A 24,987-nucleotide genomic window follows, 5' to 3' on the forward strand; every position below is an offset into this window, starting at 1 on the left:
GCATTAGTCAAATTGACAACTTTTGTGATGCTTTTATTGTGCTTTTTATCCTTTTTGGAGCTTGACAGCACCTGTCAACTTTCATTGTATGGAAGAGACTTTTCTAAACTTCTCCTTTTGTGTTTCATGGAAGAACACTAAATCATATTTGGTGAACTATTTTGTTAGCAGTTCTGCTGCATTTTGAAGTTTAATTCCTGTGTGTGTGTTGTTTTAATAGGACTGAGTTGTTGAGGTTACTGCTCACCTGTTTCTCAGAAGCCATGTACCTACCACCAACATCAGAAAACAGTATTCTTAACCCCTGGGTCACATTCTTCTGTTCCACTGAAAACAGGTCAAGTTCCTTATGACCCTCTAACCATAAGTATTAAAACTTTGGTGTTGTAACTCATCCAACACCGTTTATATTGATTTTCATACACCTTAACCACCACCTTTGCAACCACCAAGAACACCCTAGCAACTACTTAGCAATGCCCTTAAAACACTCACAACACATAGCAACCGCATTGCAATGCCCTAGCAACCACCTAGAACTGCATAACAATGCACTAAAACCTTAGCAACCACCAAAATACCCTGACAATGACCCGTAAGACTAAGAACTCCATTGCAATTTGCTAAACACCACTCAGCAACCACCCAGAACTCCTTAGCAACTGTATAGCAAAGTGTTAAAAGCACCCAAAAACCCTAGCAACCACATATCAACATGCTAAACACTCCCCAGAACACTATAGCAACTGCATAGCATCTCCCTAGCAACCACCCAGAACACCCTATCAAATGTATAGCAACAAGCTAAAAACCATCCAGAGCACCTTAACAAAGCAACGCCCCAGCAACCACCTAGAACACATAAGCAACCACATAGCAACATGTTACCAACCATCCAGAACACCCTCGCAACTGCATATCAGTGTTCTAAAAACACTCACAACACATAGCAGCCACATTCTTAGGCCCTTGCAATCACCCAGAACTGCATAGCAGCACACTAAAACCCACTCAGAAAACCTTAGCTACGACAACAATGCTCAGTAGTACCCTGGCAATGACCCATAACACCCCATTAATGCTTAAAACACTCAGAATACCCTAGCAGCTGTATAGCAACATGCAAAACATCACTCAGAACAGTGGTGGAAAGAGTACTGATTTTTTTTTTACTTAAGTAATAGTACTGCTACTGAAGAAATAATTCACTTGAGTTCAAGTGGAATTACTGAGAAATATTATGACTCAGGTAAGAGTAAATAAGTAGTTTGCTGAAAAACTACTCATGTAATTACATTACAGGTTACTTTATGAATATTATATATAGTGTATATAGGCTTCCATTTTTAGAACACAAAGACATTTTTGTTCTTGAAAGAAATTATTGCTTCCTTTCACCAAGGATGCATTCAATTGATCTAAAATACTGTCAAAATCATTAATTGAAATTTATTATTACGGTTTGAAATAATTGTTTTAAGTGGTATTTATTCCAGTTTTACTTGACTCGTGATGGCAAACATACACTGTGTCACCTATTCCTTACAAAAGCATTCTAAAGTGCTAATGTGGTACTCAAGAAAATGGTTGCGCTACCATGCAGAAATCACAATACAGTGGGTTTTTTCCCCATTTGCTGAGGTATTGAGTTCTTACAAGTTGCTTTACACTTGCAAGTCCAATTTTGGTTTTAAAAATAGGCAAAAAGAAATGCATTTCTCCTGAAATTCTATTTTCTCCTAAAGTCTATTGTTTTAGAGAGATGAAGGCTATTCATGCATTACTGTTTTGAAAAAGAATCTCTCACCTCCTCACAGGTCCTAAAATAGCAGCTTCTAAATGCCAAAAACCTGCATTGCTGCAAGAGGATTCTTGGACAAACAGAACATTTTTAAGAATACAACATTTATTTAAATCGAAATAGTCATTTGTAACATTCTAAATGTCTCTAAATCGTCTCTAAACTACATAATGTTCATTGTGACTGAAAATATTTTCATTCACGCATTCAAGTATTTTGGCTAGTAAGTTAACATACTGTACAAAACTAATATAATGCAAAATCATAGAGGAGGAAATTTATCCTTTATGATATTGCAGCCATTATCCAGATATGGAATGAGATTATTCAGCAAACTGTTATCAACTCCAACATGCCAACTGAATAAAGCTACAGGCAGCTGTCCTGTGTGTGTGTGTGTGTGTGTGTGTGTGTGTTTGTGTTTGTGTTTGTGTTTGTGTGTGGGTGTGTGTGTGTGTGTGTGTGTGTTATATGTCTTTTGTTTTAAGTTAATCATTAAATGATTATTTATTGTCAAGCCGGTTCTCACCTCCTCCTTTCCCTTTTACCCCGTTACCTTGGTGCCGAAACCCGGGAAAGAGGAGGGATGTGCCATAGTAGAGTCCTTGCCACAACCACCCAGGACACCATAGCAACTGTGTAGCATCTCCCTAGCAACCACCCAGAACTCCCAAGCAACTGTATAGCCAAGTGCTAAAAACACCCAGAACACCCTAGCAACAGCATATCAACATGCTAAAAATCACCCAGAAAAACCTAACAAAAACATTGCAATGCCCCAGCAACCACCTAGAACACATAAGCAACTACATAGCATCACCATAGCAACCACCCAGAACTCTCAAGCAACTGTATAGCCAAGTGATAAAAACACCCAGAACACCCTAGCAACTGTGTAGCATCTCCCTAGCAACCACCCAGAACTCTCAAGCAACTGTATAGCCAAGTGATAAAAACACCCAGAACACCCTAGCAACAGCATATCAACATGCTAAACACCACCTAGAACACCTTAGCAATTGCATAGCAATATGATAAAAAAAACATAGCAACACCTTAGCAGCCTCCAAGAACACCCTAGCAACCACATAGCAATGCCCAGTAATATCCTGTCAATGACCCATAACACCCAAGGAAATGCATAGAAATGCCCTTGCATCTACCAACTAGCATTGCAGGAGTGAGTTTTGCATTGGCAAACGCAACTCACGGTTTTTCCAGCAAATGTAAACTCTCGTAAAGATGTGCACTCTCTTGTCCACACAGACATGCTCTGCCTCTGTTCACTTCGCTGTTGAATGTGGTGTGTGCGTATGACCCGGTGGGTTACGGAATCCCCTACAACCACCTGCTGTTCTCAGACTACCGTGAGCAGCTGGTGGAGCAGGCCGTTCAGATCCTCATTGTCACCCTAGAGCACGAGGGCAAACAGCCGTTCCGCCCCCCTTCTCCCTCAAGCATAGAGGACCAGGATGTAAGCGCACCACACCTTGTAATATACACAACAGCCACTCACAGCGAGCAAAGGTCAACAAGAGTCAAAGGATCAAGTGTTTCTCTGACATTGGGAAAGAGAGCATGACTATATAATGTTCAATGGTTTATAGAAAAAAAATATTCATGTCCTTCTCTTTATCTCTTTATTTACAGTCTGCTGGTCCAAATAACCTCTTTGTGAACTACCTGTCCAGAATTCATAGGGAGGAGGTATGGAACAGAATTGACACCAAAAGTTTAGTAGTCCAGTGGTTGCCAAACTTTTTACAATTGCGTACCCCTCCAAACATTACACATCCTGAGAAAAATTGATTGCGTGCGAATTTGGAAAATGATTTGGGCGCACCGGTGCAAAAGACATCTGACATCAAAACTCATTAACTTGTATAATGCAGTCAGAATAAAACCTCCCTAATGCATCTCACCTTATACACCGATGAGCCAAAACATTATGACCATAATATGATGTTGGTCCTCTGCGTGCTGCTACAACAGTACCGATCTGCTGAGGCATGGACTCTACAAGACCCCTGAAGGTGTCCTGTGGTATCTGGCACCAAGACATTAGCAGCAGATCCTTCAAGTCCTGTAAGTTGCTAGGTGGAGCTGCTGTGGATCGGACTTGTTGGTCCAGCATATCCCACTGATGCTCAGTCGGATTGAGATCTGGGGAAATTGGAGGCCAGGGCAACACCTTGAACTCTTCATCATGTTCCTTAAACCATTCCTGAACAATGTGTGCAAATTGACGTCCTCATGAATGGCCAGGCCAAGGGTTTCCCAGCAGAACATTGCCCAGATCATCACACTCCCTCCACTGGCTTGTCATCTTCCCACAGTGCATCCTGGTGCCATCACTTGCCCAGGTAAACGGCACACACATACACGGCAATCCACGTGATGTAAAAGAAAACGGGACTCACCAGACCTGGCAACCTCCTTCCACTGCTCCAAGGTCCAGTTCCGATGCCAGGGGTCATCATGGGCACTCTGAACGGTCTGCGACTATGCAGCCCCATATGCGGCAGGGTGCGATGCACTGTGTTTTGTGACATATTCCTACAATAACAATCATTAAAATTTTCTGTGACTTGTGCCACAGTAGACCTTCTGTCGGTTCGGACCAGATGGGATAGCTATCGTTGCCCTTGTGCATCGATGAGCCTTGGGCGCCCAACACCCTGTTGCCGGATTGTGGTTTGTTCCTCCTCGGACCACTGTTGGTAGGTATTCACCACTGCTGACCGGGAGCACCCCACAAGCCTTGGCATTTCAGAGATGCTCTGACCAAGTCGTCTGGCCATAACAATTTGGTCCTTGTCAAAGTCACTCAGGTCTTTACTCCTGCACATTTCTCCTGCATTCAACACGTTGACTAAGAGAACTGTGTGTGGTCATAATGTTTTGGCTCATCAGTGGATACACATTACATTAAACAATTTAAAAAACACTAAAATCATTGACGCCTGACAAGCGTGAGTCTGGTGAAACAGCGAAGTATCCATGTTATTAGCTTTCATTAAGCTACATTACCTAGCAGTGTACTGGTGATACTTGCATCATGTACTGTACATTGCACACTCACGCACAACGCATAAGTGCGGTTAAAGATTAAAGTTATTTGATTAAATGCTAATTATCAGACCTTTATGACACAACCTTTTGGTGTTCCTACACAAGAGGCTGCACATTTTGAAAAAAATGCATGAACTCGGGTTGAATCTTAGACTGGGATAAAATTAAATGAAGAGTAAATCAAAACAAATTTCTGGTACCCCTCTTATCACCTCATGTACCTCAGTTGGGAAACACTGCAGTAGTCAATACCAAAACCAAATAAATGTCATTATTCTCAGTTCTTAATTCCACAGCAAAAATGAATATGCTATTAAGCACGCTCCTATTCTTTCTTTCGTGGAACATCCCAGAATATCCCCGTCCTTATTTTCAATTCAATAGCAGTGGATAGTGATTCCACTTTAGCTTCAAAAAGAATGCAAAATGTTCATAAAAATAGTCTTGCAACATATAAATATACAGTGTCTTTCATAAGTATTTATACAGTGAGTTTAATGTGAAGGGATTTGCATCCAAATTGGGTGAACGGTTTTGGAATTAATGCACGTTTTATACACAGCCCCATTTTCAGGGGCTCAAAAGTAATTGGACAAACTAACATAATCATGAAAAAGTAACTATTCCTAATGTACCCTTTTCACATTGCTGCGTTCATGAAGCGGAAGTTGTCATAGTTGGGTAAACTATGGCGGCGATTGGAAAGAACAGTAATAACCAGTGCCATTACAGTGTTCCTATTTTCACAAATTGTCACGGTTTCAATGGAATGATTACACATCACAACCGACACGAGAGTGTGTGTTTGATAGGGTTGGAGCAGGACATCGGTCGCCCCTCATCAGGTATTAGTTTCACCAAGTACAACTCATTTTTAACAGATTTGTTAACTGTACCCTCTTTTTTGCATTTTTTGTAATTTATGGTGACATATTTGTAGATCATTCTTTAATAAATAATTCTGTGCCAACTAATACCCTCAAAAAAACAACTTGTAGCCTTTGTTGAGTTTTGATTTAACTGTTGATGAATTCATTTGGACGATGCAGTCAATGTCTCCCAATGTTAATGCTGGCAAAACTATTAAGGACAGTGATGTCTGTGACATCGGCAGCGGCCATAGTTGCATTTACCCAACTATGACGACTTCCGCTTCGCAAATGCTGAAGTGTGAAAATGGTCCATACTTGGTTGAAAATCCTTTGCAGTGAATGACTGTCTGTAGTCTGGAACCCATTGCATACCTGCAAACTAGTTGCCTTTCTGTGAAATTTGTTGTTTTGAATCCAAAATAGGTAATTTACGTGATTCATGCAGATCCGATTAGTTTTTTTTCTAGGGGTAGCCTTTACATCCACGTGAACAATGTTGGAAATTTCAGTGTTAGGTGAACAAGCATTTTGTTCGGCTGATCACATGGATGCATGCACACCTCTGCCTCAGGGTTTGACACACGCGGCGCTTGTCTTTGAAAGACGGCAGGCAACAAACTCTAACTTCTCTTCCAAACCAGGGGTAAGATATACTTACTGTTGCAGTGTATGGTCCAAAACTGATTTTCTTACTGTAGTTGTCGCTTTTTATACTCCACAGAATTCGTTAATACAGAACTTGACTTTAAAATGTTGTGAAATGGCCACAGTGTTTGTCTATTAGTAACGCAAAAACTTGCTTTATGATGTCTGTTTGAATATCTCTTCTGTTCTTCAGTTGTTGATCAAACAAAAAAGACTGGATAATATCAGTCAAATCAAAGAAACTGTGCATTGATTCTCTCGTCTATGGCTTCTCATTTCTAAAACTGTCCATTTCCTTGCACTCTTTCCTTCACGTCCTATCAGCTCCTTAGCATGCGAGGAAAAGATACAAGGAAAGGAAACAAGGATGGAGGAATCCACGTGAATTGTAGTTGTAAAATGAAATGTCCTGCTCATTCAAACATCATTTCAGAACGTCGCCTTTGCGTAGCTGCATTCCTTCGGAGCGCTTGCCGTTATGTTGTTCATATTTCATTTATTGAAATATTAAGAGTAAATCCGAATAATTCAACATGCACTGTTGAAGTATGCAACAATTACAGTTTGTTAAAACAGTGGTGAAACATGAATTAGAACTACTGTGTCAGATGTGAATGGGGAGGAGAATTTATGTGTGCGTCAGTGCTTCGACACAAAAGAGATCGACTCCACCTGTGCATCCTCGCTCATGCCTCCTCATAAAACTTCCTCTGTCCTCGTTTCAATTGTTTTTCATATAAACGTTTGCTGTGTTTGTTAGTATGCTGTAAAAGAACTTCAACTGTTAAAAACGTGTCTAGAGACACCTGCGTTCTGCCTTATTCGTTGCGATGCATCTTGCTTTTTTCTAACACGTTTGGTCTGAACCAGGGTCAGAAATTAACAGGGGCTCAGGGCAAAAATGTCACTGTAAGTGACAATTTCTATTCTAGACCTAGTATAAACATATCACATGAAATGATTTGAAGTTCATTTAAATGTATAGGTAACCGCTTACCTGAATATTTAGGTTGAAGATGTATTTTAAGGAATTAATTCATTTTGAAGTATTTGACGTAAAACAATGATGTCATATTGTCATATTTTGTATGGTTAGAAACAAAATATGCCTTAACAATGCCCTCACAATGGTAAACAAAAAAGCTCCAAATATTGCCCCTTAATAGAAAAGTTAATTTCTGACACTAATCTAAATAGCCTCTTTTAAAAATGCTTTAGCCAATAGTTACGTAAATGCTATACATACTCAAGAAAGTAATAATAATAATAAAAAATGCTTCTCTCAAAGTCACCAGAATTGAATACTTTGGAGCTGTTTTGGCAAAACAAAAACAATTCTCTACAATAAGGGCACACTTCAATACGTATTCATATTTCTGTGCATTACGGCTGTGCATTTCATGCAGACTTCAATGAACGCGCCCGGCGTAGACCAGGTGTAATACCGCGGTTATCTTGTTGCCATAACACCGCAGTTCAAATGATTATCACAAGAATCACAAAGTAAAATATTATCAAAGAAAAAGAAAAATTGTCTCATGTCTGCTCTGATCACTACTTCTGTATGACCAAAGTAGCCAAAACCTCTATCACCTTTAGGGCTGAAACGATTAGTCGATGTCATCGACAACGTTGACAATAAAAAAATTATCAACAAAACTTTCTGTTGTCAAATAGTCGTTTGATCTCATTTAATGCAACATGAGGTCATTTGAAACGCTAATGATGGTGTGCGAGAGCAGCACTTCAGATCACGCTTGATTGAGGAAAGGAAGAAAGAACAGCTCACAGTCCAGATGCACTCCAAACTTTCCGAACAGATTAAGGTGATGTAGATCACAAAGTATGAGGGGAAATATAATACAAAAATATAAATAAATAAATACAGAAGCTGTGTCGTCGTGAAATAAAGCAGAGCCGTACCTGCCGTTCCGCTTGAGCAAAACTTGCCTGTCAGAGTGTCTAAAAAGGAAACACCCCAGAGTTATACCTTTAATGCATTCTTTATTAAAGTTTAAATAATAAGGAAGTAGGTTGTATAAAAAAGCACAAACTCTGAAACTGGAATTTCTCTGTGCGGTCAGAGCCGCTTATATGAGTTGCGTGAAAAACAGAGCGAGAGCGTTTCAAACTTCTCCCGGCTGATACAGTCTTGCGCGGAGACGCCCATCCCTCACGCACTCTTGCTGCAGCTAGATTATAACGTGATGGCATAGTGAATCATAATATACAGTTGTGCTAAAAAGTTTGCATACCCTTGGAGAATTGGTAATATATGTACCATTTTTAAAGAAAACATGAGTGAGCAGGCAAAACACATTTCTTTTATTTCTTATGGGATTCATATTCAACTGTAGGTTATAACAGAATGGCACAATCATAAAACAAAACATGGCAACAAAGAAAAATATGAAATGACCCCTGTTCAAAAGTCTGCATACCCTTAGTTCTTAATACTGTGTATTGCCCCCTTTAGCATCAATGACAGCGTGCAGTCTTTTGTAATAGTTGTCTATTAGGCCCCAAATTCTTGCAGGTGGTATAGCTGCCCATTTGTCTTGGCAAAATGCCTTCAGGTCATGCAAAGTCTTTGGTCGTCTTGCATGAACCGCATGTTTGAGATCTCCCCAGAGTGGCTCGATGATATTAATGTCAGGAGACTGTGATGGCCACTCCAGAACCTTCACCTTTTTCTGCTGTAACCACTGGAGGGTCAACTTGGCCTTTTGCTTAGGGTCATTGTCATGCTGGAAAGTCCAAGAGCGTCCCATGTGCAGCTTTTGTACAGAAGAATGCAAATTGTCTGCCAGTATTTTCTGATAACATAATGCATTCATCTTGCCATCAATTTTCACAAGATTCCCCGTGCCTTTAGAGCTCACACACCCCCAAAACATCAGTGAGCACCACCATGCTTCACAGTGGGGATGGTATTCTTTTCACTATAGGCCTTGTTGACCCCTCTCCAAACATAGCGCTTATGGTTGTGACTATAAAGCTCAATTTTGGTCTCGTCACTCCAAATTACAGTGTTGGAGTGACGAGAAGAAGCTGTGAGGCGTGTCAAGGTGTTGTCGGGCATATTGTAACCAGGCTTTTTTGTGGCATTTCTGGCAGCTCGACCATGCAGCTCATTTTTGTTCAAGTATTGTCGTATTATGCTCCTTGAAACAACCACACTGTCTTTTTCCAGAGCAGCCTGTATTTCTCCCGAGGTTACCTGTGGGTTTTTCTTTGTATCCCGAACAATTCTTCTGGCAGTTGTGGCTGAAATCTTTCTTGGTCTACCTGACCTTGGCTTGGTATCAAGAGATCCCTGAATTTTCCACTTCTTAATAAGTGATTGAACAGTACTGACTGGCATTTTCAAGGCTTTGGATATCTTTTTATATCCTTTTCCATCTTTATAAAGTTCCATTACCTTGTTATACAGGTCTTTTGACAGTTCTTTTCTGCTCCTCATGGCTCAGTATCTAGCCTGCTCAATGCATCCATGTGAGAGCTAACAAACTCATTGACTATTTATACATAGGCACTAATTGAAATTTTAAAAGCCACAGGTGTGGGAAATTAACCTTTAATTGCCATTTAAACCTGTGTGTGTCACCTTGTGTGTCTGTAACAAGGCCAAACATTCAAGGGTATGTAAACTTTTGATCAGGGCCATTTGGGTGATTTCTGTTATCATTATGATTTAAAAAGGAGCCAAACAGCTATGTGATAATAAATGGCTTCATATGATCACTATCCTTAAATAAAAGACAGTTTTTTTGCATGATCAGTCATATTTTCAAAATCAATGCCAAAATGTCACAATTTCTGGCAGGGTATGCAAACTTTTGAGCACAACTGTATGTCACGGTGTGTATCTTATCTTGAAGAAAATTGGCGATTCGAGCTCTATTAAGAAGAGAGAGTTTGTTTTTTGTGAGTTAAAGATAAATCGAAATCAAGCAAACAAATAGGTGAGTGGGTGTAATTTTAGCCCATTACATAATGCAAAAAAAAAACAAAAAAGGTTTTTGATTTGTCTTTTTTGGTTTGTGTTCCAATATAAATAAATAAACTCATTTACTTTAGGAGCTATACTGCAGAAGAAAAGTTTTTACTGGTGAATGTTGAATATAATATTTAATATTTAAATATTTTAAAATATAAAAAATCCTTAAAACAAGATACATTTACTGAGAAGCAGCATATAAGATATTTAGACTTGCTTTTGAGAATGTGACTTGAGTATATGTACATTTTGTCTTTACTGCATTCGCAGAAGTATAACCAAGTGACAAAATACACTTATATACAAAATACACTTAGTCAAGATACATTCTCTTAAAGCAAGTCTAAATATCTTATATGTTGCTTCTCAGTAAATGTATCTTGTTTTAAGGATTTTTAGATAATTTTAAATGGAAAACAAGACAAAAACACTTGATAACAAAAGGATTTTTTTTTTTTGCAGTGAATTTTTTGAATGAATTAAACAAAAATCAAAGTATTTTTTTCCCTTTAATTCAGTGAATGTCATTTAGAGGTATTTTTAAAAGATGATTTTGTCCTCTTTATTGTTAGTAAGCACGTTTAATACAACCTTTTAAGTAGAGGCACAAGCTGAAAAGTCGGTTAAAATGATTAATCGTTGCAATAATCGCTCGAATAATCATCTAATAATTGTTAGATTAGTCGATTATCAAAATAACCATTAGTTGTAACCCTGATCACCTCTTACCGGCTGTTTTTGTCATGCATGTCAGTAATGAGGACACAGTTGCAAGAATGCAAAACAAAAGATTTTATTAAGAACAGAAATTTTCACAATGGAGAAAAACCAACAAAAGAAGTAAGCAACAACACACAAAACTGACCGAGTCAAAACAGGAGCAGACAAACTGACTGGACAGATACAAACAAAATGATTTAACAAACGCAAGAGGAAAGAGGGAACATTATATAGAGGGGGAAGCACACAAGGAGGAGCAGGTGTAGACAATTAACACGACTAGGACTGAACAAGGAGTAAATTAAGAGGTATGCTAAGGGAAACAAGGAGGCGGAGTCAGGGAAGAACATGGCTAACAAACACAAAGCCATGTGCTGACATACAAAACCAAACAAACACATAACCAAAACCGACAGAGAACAGTCCACGACAGTTTTCTTCAAAATGAGCCATTTTCTACTTGTCTGTGAGCTTGCTTGGGTAAATAATCCAATGTTATGTCTCAGATGTCCAAAAAAAAAACAAAATGCAGTCCAGCAGAAAAAGCATGACAAACAAATCATCGACAAAATATGTTCTCTGTTAATGATAAAATATTATAAAGCTTTGCAAAGATTCCAACGACACCTAGATTAAGCTTCTAGTCCACTCAGAGGCCATCATATTCGACTAAACAGTGGGGACGTTGTGTGTGATTACAAAATAGACAGAATGTCTATAGACGATCACCTGGTGAGAGCTCAGCTGTGTTAGAGCACACTTACATTTACATCTGTATGTTGTGATGGAAGATGATAAAAGACAATTTATTTTTTCTATTACTTGCTGCCATCTAGTGGAATGAACTAACTCTTTTTGCAGGGACAAGATAAAAAAAAAAAGTGAATCATAATTTTATAAACATATACAATAATGTTTTATGAATTATTGGAATCTGTTTTTCAAATGCGGTGTCTGTAAAATTTGTCCACTCTATGTGTGTAAGGTGAGCTTTTAAATTTGAGTGTGAATTAAGACAGCAGACAAAATATGCAGCAGAGCTCAACGGTTAAATTGGTCTTGTTTTAAGGATTTATTTTTTCGCTAGAAAGCGAGCCAAAAGTAATAATTAAGAATATGACACTTTTTGCAGTGTAGACTAGCCTAGAAGACGTGCCAGCTAAATGAAAACACAATCAGAAAGCATTTCCATTACAAATAGAATATGTACAGAAAACACCGCAGAATTGTCTGGCTCTCATTGCATGTACCATGTTTTTTTTTTTTTTTGTGTGTCTGCAGGATTATGATTTTGTGCTGAAAGGTCTGGCACGCCTACTGACTAACCCTCTTACTCAAACATACCTGCCCAACTCAACTAAAAAGATCCAGTTTCATCAGGAACTGCTGGTGCTTTTCTGGAAACTCTGTGACTTCAACAAAGTAAGAGATCAGGCTTCTTAAATCAGGTAATCTCCAATACAAATGACTGTGAATAACTCACTCTTTTCCTGTCTCTCCTGTTGCAGAAGTTCCTGTTCTTTGTGCTAAAGAGCAGTGATGTGTTGGACATATTAGTGCCTGTATTGTATTACCTGAATGATGCCAGGGCAGACCAATGTAAGTGTGCTGGGGGTAAAGGTGTTTCAATGGTGACCTCCATTTTCAATGTTAAGTCAAACACTCATAATTTAGTTTTCAATGACCATTTTACCCACCCTCTCACTGACCTTTTTCCTAACCATGTGTGAAGCAACAAGTGATACAAGCTTTCTCTTACCAGTTAGTCGCTTGGTTTCTATTTCTTCTGTTTTGTGCTGGTTAGCTCCACCCACAGGATATCTCTTAGGTCTAAAATCTCGCTCCACAAAGCTCCACATAGCTGTTCATTGGTTATGCTCTGATTGGCTGTGATTCTGTTGTGTCACGCAGCGTTTTAGCTTTCAGTGAGGACAGAAGAATTACTTCCATTAAGGAATTATGTTTCTGAAAACACACTTTATGATAAATATGGTGTGTAGCACCATGCTAGGGCATGTTGTTAAACTAAATGGATTGTGTTTGCTCAACATTTGTATGTTGATGACATCTATTATGTTTGGTTAACCTCCACGAATTGCCGTAGTTCACACGTAGTTCATTCACTGCTGTGAATAGCCCCATGTCTGAATATGCATACTGCCCTACTACTCTACTATGCTAAAAGCAGTATGTTAAATAAGTAGGATATCCAAAACCTTTAGTATTCATGAAACAGTAGGTGTGAAATACCCGGATTACCTGCTACATCCGCAGAGCGTCTAAAGTGTGCAGCCTTTGGACACTTTACTATCCCCAGTGCTGGTCAGTAATGGATTACATGTAATCTGGATCATGTAATAAGATTACAAAAAAAGGGCAAAGGCAAACAATTGTTCTTAATTTATTGATCTCTAAAATTCGTCTTTTTTAATATTTTAAAATGTTCATTCTATATCAGCCTATAGCTGATATACACTGATGAGCCAAAATATTATGACCACTCACAGGTGAAGCGAATAACATTGGTCATCTCCTAACAAGGCCACATGTCAAGGTCGGGGTAGATTAGATGGTAAGCGAACAATCAGTTCTTGTGTCAATTTGTTGAATGCAGGAGAAATGGGCAGTGGTCAATGGTAAGACCTGAGCGACTTTGACAAGGACCAAGTTGTTATGGCCAGATGACTGGATCAGAGCATCTCTGAAATGACAGGACTTGTGGGGTGCTCCCGGTCAGCAGTGGTGAGTACCTACTGACAGTGGTCCGAGGAGGGACAAACCACAAACCGGCGACATATTGTTGGGTGCCCAATGCTCATTCGTGAGGGCAACGAAAGCTATCCCGTCTGGTTCGAACCGACAAAAGGTCTACTTTTGCCTAAGTCACAGAAAATGTTAATGATGGTTAGGGGAGGAATGTGTCACAACACACAGTGCATTGCACCCTGCTGCGTATGGGGCTGCGTAGCCGCAGACTGGTCAGAGTGCCCATGATGACCCCTGTCCACCTTTCAAAAGTGCCTACAATGGCCATGCAAGCGTCAGAACTGGAGCAGTGGAAGAAGGTCGCCTGGTCCGATGAGTCATTTTTCTTTTACATCACATGGACGGCCTTGTTTGTGTGTGCCGTTTACCTAGCGAAGTGATGGCATCAGGATGCACTGTTGGAAAACGACAAGCCATTGGAGGGAGTGTGATGCTTTGGCAATGTTTTGCTGGGAAACCCTTGGTCCGGCCATTCATGTGGACGTCATTTTGACAGTGGCCTCTTTCAGCAGGATAATACCCCCTGCCACACTGCACACATTGTTCGGGAATTTTTGAGGAACATGATAAAGAGTTCATGGTGTTGCCCTGGCCTCCAAATTCCCCAGAGCTCAATCCGATTGAACATCTGTGAGATGTGCTGGATCAACAAGTCCGATCCACGGCAGCTCCACCTAGCAACTTACAGGACTTGAAGGATCTGCTGCTAATGTCTTGGTGTCAGATAACACAGGACACCTTCAGGGGTCTTGTAGATTCCATGCCTCGGCGGGTTGGCGGGTGGTCATAATGTTTTGGCTCATCAGTGTAGGCTAAATTTAACATATCCCCAAATTAAAGGGGTCATGTCATACTCCTGTTTTAAAAAAATAATAATTTTATTATCTTCCCTGAGGTCCACTTATAATGTTAGTATAGATTTTTTTTGCACAAAAACAGTCATCATTTAGTCATATTTAATAATGTTCCACCCTGTCTCTGGCCCTCTGTCTGAAATACTCTTAAGATGTCTGGCCCTTTAAGACGTCAGTATAAACGCCCACTGTTGTGATTGGCTAACATCATGCAGCCCTTCCAATAAAGCCATATTTGAAATGCAGTCTGAAGAAAATGAATAAACTCCACAAGACCACAACATTTATAAAACTATATTTCAGGATTAACCTATAACCCACATCCAACACATTTCATCTGAATATATTAAACTGTTCACTCAAGCAGCACCATAAACTATCAAACAGTCATGCCATATGAAATATTCATGAATTAAATTGTTTACTTAAGGATTTCCAGTCCAGTAGTGTTTTAACTGCCCCATCCTTCAATAACAGTTTCTGACTGGTTCACAGGCAATCACACTCATAATATGAGCCGAAAACATACAATCATCGCTGAGATGTTCTGAATACACAAACGTAAACATTCCATGGTGGTGGCGTTGGACTGCTTCAACTGGCTTCAACAGGCCAAAACAGAGACGCTGGTCTTCACATCTCACATTTTCCATGTTTGTTTACACACAGGACTGCATGTGTTTCTCCCAGTCGGTGGCAGCAGCAGAATGACACGCGTTTTTGAAAGTTGTGTTGTACCGCTCTTAAAACATGGAACACATCGCCAAAAACGCATCAAAATGATCAAAGACGTCCAACAAGTGTATGTATACAAAAGACCTATAATTCAAAATAGCACGCTTTTAAAGCTGAATGAAACACAATGGGGGTCTCCATTTTAGAGTTATAACTTGACATCGCGTCTTTTAAAAGCAGTGCGAGATGTATGATGATGGTCAAAGCCGTGCACGTTTATGTAGAAAAACATTTAAATCCAGACAGGCACATGAAGGTGTCCTGTGTAAGTCCACTATGGATGAATCTCCCATGAGAGGCCCCATCTGTCCTCTTCACCTGTGTGATTGACTGAGCTCCAGTGGACGGGACCAAGGGTGCAATGACGGAAAAATAGGCGTTGAATATGCAGATGTCACAAGTTCCACGAATTCCAAACGAGCCATTTTTGCAGCTTGGTTTAAATAAATGCTCTTTTTCTATTAAGGAGGAATTTTTCAGCTCTGAAACTTACAGTATGTTTTTATATTACAATAACCTCTTATATGTCAAAAGATTAAGGAAAATTTGATTCCTCATGTCATGACCCCTTTAATAAGAATGGAATGAAATGAGAATCGAATCGAGAGCTTGTGAATCAGAATCGAATTGAATTTAGAAAATCTGTATCAATACCCAGCCCTTAATTTGCAACCACATCATGATTGTTGTTACTACATCATACATTCGGGTCATAGGACAACGTTGAAATAAAAAAAAAAATGGCGGAGTACTACAAGTCGAATGGCTCTTTTCAGCTGTAAGTGCTATAGATCCCAAGTAAGTTCTTCCTCGTTATTTGCTACCACGCTACGGTTGTTGTTACTACATCAAACGTTCGGGTCACAGTGCAATGCTTACATTCCTGTATGAAGTAAGACTGGAAATGTGTTCAGACTACTTTTTTAATGGTCGAGAAGGAAGTTCTTCATCAAATGCAGTACATACTCTGACAGTAGGGCTGAACCATTAATTGAAATAAAAACGAAATCACTATATGAGGTAATGCAATTATCAAACCACGAAAGCTGTGATTTTTATTAAATTAATAAACAGTTTGCACACTCTGCTCACTGTATCTGCACAGCTCTGTTCTCTGTATCATATTTGCACATACTCAAAGCAGCATAGTAACAGCACTCTAGATTCACTAACTGTATGTAATTCCAAATATGCTTGGCGGCTAAATGTTATGGTACAGTACATTTCCTATCACAAAGTGGACAAAAACAGTACAGGTACACAGTGAACAGATACAATGTGAAGGTGATTTTTCTCTTTATGAGAGGACTTAAATGTGAACACCCTTTCTTAAACAGTATTTCTGTTGGCAGTAGTGCATGTTTGCGCATGACTTCATTTTCATCAAAAGAAAAGAGTTACTAGGGGTTTTTTTAGTGTTATTAATCATATCGCATTTCAACATGCTGTCATTGTGTATTGTTAGTGGATGAGTGCATGCATATTCATCTTATGAATCAAATGTTGCTTATCTCTTTTTTATGTTGTTATATGTTGATCTTTAGCACAGGTCGGTCTCATGCACATTGGTGTGTTTATTCTGCTGCTGTTGAGTGGAGAGAGGAACTTCGGTGTGCGCCTGAATAAGCCGTACTCTCTCCACGTAACCATGGACATCCCTGTGTTCACCGGCACACATGCTGACCTGCTCATCGTGGTGAGACAGACATGACAGCTTTATTTATACAACAACTGAAAGTTTCCTGATTTAAAATGGTTCGTCTTACAAACCTCTCAAGAACATTTCCAGGTCATATTTCACCCCAGAAGAAAGAAGTTATATCTTCCATAAACAATATAAAGCCTTTTTTTGGAAAATCGAAAAATGTTTTCGAATAAAAGAACATTTCCCTCCATTTCTCATTACTGTACTGCAAAAAAAAAAAACCTCCTCTTATTGCTGTAATTTTAATAGTCCTAAAAATATATATAAAAATGATGTTATTTATACAAAATATTATTTACAATTTTCTCTCTTGATTCTCGGGCTCAAATATGACCCTGCGAGATGTTCCTCAGGATTTTTTTTGTTTTTTTGTTTTTTTTTGCATGGGGTTAGAAAACGAAACACACCTCCAAGCTGTGGTCCAAGCTGTGTCAAGTCAACCAGAGGACCCTGGCACAAATTTTTGTTTTTGATAATTTTCATAATTGTGAAAGAAATTCATAAATGATGATGAAAAATTAAATGCAATGGATCAATATTTGCTGGGTCAAAAAGTAACCCTAGGAAGGTGGCAGCATCATCATTTTATTTAACACAGAGATAGGTAGATCTATTACTAAAATCAGTTGACTTCAGCACCCCTTGTTGCATTATATGCCAATGGTCCAAAAATTGAAATCCTTTTAGATTCTGTCTCAGAACAGTCTTTCCTTTCCTTCCACAGTTATGCCGAATTAGGTAAATAAATGCTTTAACAGCATTCATTGTATTAATCTCCAACAGCTGAAGGTGCGGAGAGGAGACTGGTGTGACAAAAGCACTGCAACAGCACCACCTACTGTACAGGAGTGAAATCGTTTTTCATTCATGTTTTTACGGACTCGGTGTGAATAGACCTTCCGTCAGAGGTTCGTTTAGCAAAATCGTCACAGATTTGGTGTGAACAGGCCTTTAGGGTTAGTGTTAAAGTTGCCAGTATAACTACTGATGTAATTAAATGCAGTTACTTTAAATGTAAGTACAATGCAACAACACGTATTTACAAATAAGTACATTGGACATAGAAGTAAAAGACACCTAATATACTGTAAAGTGGGTGCTTATTTTTTACCTGTTCTTTTGCTTCAAAATCATGCAAAAAGTTTTGTTTTGACCCACCTCTGTAAATTATGGATTACTTAATAAAGATTCATGGCATTTAATATTTTTGCTTTCATCATCATTTATGTTTATGTTACTTTTGAAAAAGTATGAACAAAATCAAAAATGAAACTTGGTTGAGTTGACATGGAATAACCCAGCTCCTCTATCTCTGTAGCATATTTTTAAATCTTTTTTAAAGGTGCACTCAGTCATTTTTTCTTCATTAAAAAAGTTTTACTCCTATTTAAATTAAATATAATTTTGAACTATATGTTTAAAACAATGACCACTCACATGAGATGAGGACTCAAGTCACATCAGTAACCTTATAAAAGCTGTTTTATTCTACATGGAGAGGGTCCGCACATGGGGGCTGCCATGTTAGAATCACATGACCAGCCGAATACTACTCACTTAATCTCAGTAACCGTCCTGTTATTTGACACTTTCACTCATTGATTAAAGTAATCATGACTGACTGTGAATACTACATTTCTACAATGACATCTGAAACTGAAAACTATTGATTTTAAATGATGCTGCATCCAAGCCGCTAGGTGTCAGTGTAAATTTAAGATGACACAAAGACAAAAGTTACTGAGTGCACCTTTAACTGCTGAAATTCCTTTTATAACATTATTAACAGAGTATTTTCTGGTATTGCCATAATTTCTGTAGGTTTTCCACAAGATAATAACCAGTGGCCATCAGCGGTTACAGCCGCTTTATGACTGCCTGCTCACTATTGTGGTGAATGGTGAGTATTAACAGTGACTGGACAGTTTGCACAGGGCTTTACTTAGATTCAGGTTTCATAGTATGCTGTTGAGCCAGACCAATTTATAGAGTTGTCCGAGTGTGGGGTGATTTAATTTTCTTAGAAATCTAGTTTGTTTCCTGAGATCTAAAAACATTGCACACACTGTGTTTTAAATTTAATCATGAGATTAGTGCTACAAACGTTTCATTGTCCAGAATGTTTCTGCGTGACAGTCAAACATGATGTTACCTTGCACAATCCACCCATAACGCCTTGTTTTTGTTTAGTGTCTCCCTATCTGAAGAGTCTTTCCATGGTGGCGGCTAACAAGCTCCTTCATCTCCTGGAGGCGTTCTCCACCAACTGGTTCCTGTTCTCCGCTCCTCAGAACCATCATCTGGTCTTCTTCCTTCTGGAGGCCTTCAACAACATCATTCAGTACCAGTTTGATGGTAACACCGGTTACACACTGTTGTGTTTCTATGCAAAACTTATTCTAAAATCTTGAAAAACATTCTTGAAGACTGTGTATGCTTTATGAACTAACATGAACTAACAATTGTATGTTTTTAAATTTTACATTAAGAAAGATAAATAAATGCTGCCAAAAAAGTATTGTTCATTATTAGTTCATGAAACCTAATGCTTAACTAATGTTCACCCAAAAATGAAAATTCTCTCATCAGTTACTCACCCTCATGCCATCCCAGACTTTCTTTCTTCTACTGAATACAAATGAAGATTTTTAGAAAAATATCTGGCTCTGTAGGTCCATACAATAGCTCTGTAGGTCCATACAATGCAAATGAATGGGTACCAAATCTTTGATGCTCCAAAAGGACATAAAGGCAGCATGAAAGTAATCCATAAGACTCCAGTGGTTAAATCTATATCGTCAGAAGCGATGTTAAGTGTGGGTGAGAAACAGATCAATATTTAATTCACATTCACTTTCCTCTGCTAATGTTTCAATCAGGTAACTGTAATTTGGTGTACGCCATCATTCGGAAGCGCAATGTTTTCCATCAGCTGGCCAATCTGCCCTCTGACCCCGCCTCCATCCAGAAGGCACTGCAGAGGAAAAGGAAGTCACCTGATGCCATCTCTCGGACCAGCTCACAGGAGACCGTGTCTATGGAGGGCTCTCGCCCGGCCGTGCCCGCTGAGCCGGGCACACTAAAGACCAGTCTGGTGGCCATGCCAGGTAGCTCTACTCATTACTGTACTACTGTGTGTGTGTGTATATGTATGTATGTATGTATGTATGTATGTATGTATGTATATATATATATATAAATTAAAGAACATAATTATTAGCTTGATGAAAACACAACAATGTGTAAAAATGTAGAAAGTGTAATGACATTATTAACTGTTGAATCCTTTGTAATAGAGGGAAAAGGGTTAATTAAAAATAGTGGTAACTCTGCAACAATAAGGTTTTATTCATTAACACTAGTTAGCACATTAGTTAACATGAACTAACAATGAACTAAGCATTTATTAATCCTGATAAATGTTAATTTGTACACATACTAATAATTTTATTTACTTTAAAATGTGTATACATTAACTTTAGTTAATGTATTATGAACTAACATGAACTAAAAATGAAAAATTGTTTATTTATAAACAAAGATTAATTAATAAATGAGGTAAAAAATGAATTTTCAGCAAATTGTAGTTTTTTCTGATTAGTCCCAAAGTTCTCGTCGCATTGTGCATGTGGAAATGCTCTTACTTTCACTGTTAAACATAGTCGTGAGTTCTACTGTCGATTTTTTACGATGTGACTTCACCAAGCATTTTAGTGATCTCCGATCACGATCATTCAAGATTTGTTTCCGACCACATTTCTTCCGTGAAGCTGACTGTTCACCACTATCCTTCCAGGTTTTAATAATGCGTTGTACAATTCTTAACCCATTCCAGTGATTTCAGCAATCTCCTTAGTTGTTTTCTTTGCTTGATACTGGCCAATAATTTACCACTTCTGAAACACAGTAACATCTTTTCTACGACCATGAGATACGTCTTCTGACATGGTTGTTTAAGAAATGAGAAGCTACACACTTCATCAGTTAGGGTTAAAAGAATTGTTGCCAGCTGAAACATATTAATCACTGCAATGACAATCCAATCATAGGCTCTTAAGTTTCTGCTTATTTAAATCCAAATGGCAAATGTTTTTTGGTCAGGCAGTGTAGTTTATCTAACATATACATTGATGAGCCAAAACATTATAACCACCTGCCTAATATGCTGTTGGTCCTCCACGTGCCGCCAAAACAGCGTCGACCCACCAAGGCATGGACTCTACAAGACCCATGAAGGTGTCCTGTGTTATCTGGCACCAAGACATTAGCAGCAGATCCTTCAAGTCCTGTAAGTTGTGAGGTGGAGCTGCCATGGATCAGACTTGTTGGGCCAGCACATCCCACAGATGCTCAATCGGATTGAGATCTGGGGAATTTGCAGGCCAGGGCAACACCTTTCAACTCTTCCTGTTCCTGTTCCTGTTCCTCAAACCATTCCTGAACAATGTGTGCAGAGTGACAATGCGCATTATCCTGCCGAAAGAGGCCACTGCCATCAGGGAATACCATGCCATGAAGGGGTGTACCTGGTCTGCAACGATGTTTAGGTAGGTGGCATGTGTCAAATTGATACCACATGAAAGGCCGGACCCAGGGTTGCACTGTGTGTTGTGACACATTCCTCCCGTAACCATCATAAAAATTTTCTGTGACTTGTGCCACAGTAGACCTTCTGTCAGTTTGGACCAGATGGGATAGCCTTCGTTGCCCTCGTGCATAGATGAGCCTTGGGCGCCCAACACCCTGTCCCGGTTTGTGGTTTGTCCCTCCTCGGACCGCTGTCAGTAGGTACTCACCACTGCTGAGCGGGAGCACCCCACAAGCCTTGCCATTTCAGAGATGCTCTGACCCAGTCATCTGACCATAACAATTTGGCTCTTGTCACAGTCTCTCAGGTCTTTACTCCTGTCCGTTTCCCCTGCATTCAACACGTTGACTACGAGAACTGATTGTTTGCTTACCATCTAATCTACCCAGATCAACGTTATTCACTTCACCTGCGAGTGGTCATAATGTTTTGGCTCATCAGTGTATAATAGTTTCACTACAAAAGCAACATGGGATTTGTGCCAAAAATCATATCTATGATTTGCACAGGAATCTTTGGGTAATAGCATTGACCTTTTTGGGACGTTTAGTTCTCTTGGTGATTAATGTCAGCAGAAGTTGAGAAGAAAAATAAAGGAAAAAGAAAATCTTAAAGTGGATCAGTGGTTGTAAGCGCTAGCATATTTCCTGTTTATTTATAGGGAGAATACTGGAAACTGTAAAATGCTAATTTTGTGTTCAATACTCTCTTTAGGCATCGACAAACTGACGGAGAAGTCACAGGTTTCAGAGGACGGTACCATGATAGCTTTGCCTCAGACAGAATCACCACAAACCCCTGAACACAGTGGGACCGCCGGAGCCAGTGACACTGAGTCCATCTCAGGACGAGACAGTGAGGTCAGAGGAGCACACACACTCACTGTACATGTCATATTTATGATTATTTATTTATTTGTTTTTAAATGAATGAGATATCAGTGGTGATATATCTTTTCAGGATGTGTTTTACACAGAAGCAGAGATGGCGAGGAGACGTCTGTCCAGCACATCATCATCTGTCAGCCACTGGAATCCCAAACCAGACTGGGTAAGCAGACTTTCATCATCACCTTCACTCATTGTGATCTCCTAGAAGTGTGCCTCACACTTTTTTAACACTTTTTTAACCCTGGAATAAAGCGATAGTTCACACACAAATTAAAATTCTGTCATTATTTACATTATTTAGCTAACGCCCATACAACGACAGTTTATAGTGACCATGGCTGTCAAGATCCAAAAAGGACAACAACAAAAAAGCATAGATATAGATATATGACTCATGTGCTATATTCTAATATGTAATACGAAAGCTTTGTGTGAGCAACAGACCCAAATTTAAGTCATCATTAACTGATAAAATTCCTTTACTTAGCAGATCTCAAATCTCATTCTCCATTCTGAATATCTGAACTGCTGTTTTGCAAAAGAAACAATGTTGTTTGACATCAGTGAATGTGTTTTCATGCACACCAATACGCTGATAACTACCAAATAATCGGACAATGTAAGAAATCCGCATTTACATGAGACTTGAAATCACTGGTTTATTCTCTGCTTTTCACATCAAAACGTAAACAGTCTTGCGCACAACACTTGAACACATTGGATATGCTGGTGAGAATGCCTTTAAAGGAGTTTATATTCAACGCGAAATCAGGGGAATGGGCACAAATATACCTGGCTTTATGGAAACCCAAATTGACTTGAAATCATGTGCAGGTGATGAATTGTTGATATGAAAAAAATGATGACATCACTTGCAGAAATACACATTCTTGATATCGAAAATGGAATTTCAACTAGTGAAAACTGTAATTCTTGATATCTATAACTGCATTTTCACTAGTAGAATTTCACAATGATCTCTCATTCACTCCTATTTAAAATGCAGTTACAGATACCATAAGTTGAAATTCCAATTTTACATATCAGCAATGTTCTACTTACTAGTCAAATTTTTATTTTTTATATCAATAATTACACTGTTACTAGTGCAAATGTCCATTTAACTTGTAAAAAAAAAACATTTGATAACAGTAAACAGTTTTTTACTAGTGGCAATGCTAATTTTTAGATGTCTGTAATGTGATTGTAACTAGGAAAAAACGTCTTTTTAAATATCTTTAATTACTCTACAATTTGGTGATATCTGATATCCAATTCAAGATATCTGAAATACACAATCTAACATGTTGAAATACATTTACAAATATCAGAGCATAGCATTTACATTAGTTGCAGTTCATTTGTTGATATGAAGAATGGACATTTGCACTAATAACCACAAAATTATTAATATTAAATATTATAATTTTTACTGGTAGGAAGTGCATTGCTGATATGTGAAATTAGATTTTCAAGTAGTAAGAAATGATTTTAGAATTAAGTTATTATAACTTGTAATTAATTAAGAATCAGTAATTGCATTTTAAACAGGAGTAAATGACAGATCAATGTGAAATTCTACTAGTGAAAATGCAGCCATAATTTTACTAGAGCAAATGTAATTAATGGTATAAAAAATTGACGCTTTCACTTATAGTAATTACATAGCTAGTGAAAATGTAATTGTTGATATCCTGCGAAAGATCAAAAGTAATTTCAGCTTGCGATATTTTTACTAGTTCCAATCACATTACAGAGATCTAAAATTAGCATTGGCAGTAGTGAAAACCAAATAACAGATGTCAAAAATGAGCATTTTTACTAGTAATTCAATTGTTGATTTCAGGAATGGACATTTGCACTAGTAAAAATGTAGTTATTGATATCATTTTTACAATTTACTAGAATGAAGTACATAGCTGATATAGTATTTGTATCTGGAATTTAAACTAGTGAGAAATTATAGAAGTCTGTAAAAAGATTGCGTTTTGGACAGGAGTAAATTCTACTGGTGAAAATGCAGTTATAGAAATCAGTTATAATGATGTAATTTTTATATATAAATAATAAGCAATTTAAATACGTTTTTACTAGTGCAAATGTCCATTCCTGATATCAACAATGATCATTTTCACTAGTAGTGATTCCATTGCTGATATCAAGAATTATCTTTTTAACAAGTATATTTTTTTATTTTAGATATCAATAATTAATATCCTGCACATGATTAAAATTCAGTTCAGCTTGCCATTTGCTCAATGACATTACCACTTTAGGAATTGTGATCGTGGACCACAAAATATGAGCCACTCAGTAATTTCACCGCAAGATGTGGAACT

The 24,987-nt window shown here is 38.4% G+C and overlaps 1 protein-coding gene across 2 annotated transcripts in view; it reads left to right on the forward strand.

Moving 5' to 3' along the window:
- The window catches only part of LOC127452150 (protein HID1-like), a 45,544-nt gene that overhangs the window by 11,436 nt on the left and 9,121 nt on the right, over positions 1-24,987 (forward strand). The window contains exons 6-16 of one of the 2 annotated variants that reach the window (XM_051717411.1): positions 221-337; positions 3,068-3,275; positions 3,452-3,508; positions 12,392-12,532; positions 12,619-12,709; positions 17,010-17,161; positions 18,992-19,070; positions 19,361-19,525; positions 20,050-20,277; positions 22,473-22,618; positions 22,719-22,808. In XM_051717411.1, the coding sequence (XP_051573371.1) occupies positions 221-337; positions 3,068-3,275; positions 3,452-3,508; positions 12,392-12,532; positions 12,619-12,709; positions 17,010-17,161; positions 18,992-19,070; positions 19,361-19,525; positions 20,050-20,277; positions 22,473-22,618; positions 22,719-22,808 (1,474 nt within the window). The remainder of the gene's footprint in view (positions 1-220; positions 338-3,067; positions 3,276-3,451; positions 3,509-12,391; positions 12,533-12,618; positions 12,710-17,009; positions 17,162-18,991; positions 19,071-19,360; positions 19,526-20,049; positions 20,278-22,472; positions 22,619-22,718; positions 22,809-24,987) is intronic. The other variant, XM_051717412.1, reaches the window with a different exon arrangement.

The sequence above is a fragment of the Myxocyprinus asiaticus genome, chromosome 14 (genome assembly GCF_019703515.2).
Source record: "Myxocyprinus asiaticus isolate MX2 ecotype Aquarium Trade chromosome 14, UBuf_Myxa_2, whole genome shotgun sequence".
NCBI classification, from domain to species: Eukaryota; Metazoa; Chordata; class Actinopteri; order Cypriniformes; family Catostomidae; genus Myxocyprinus; species Myxocyprinus asiaticus.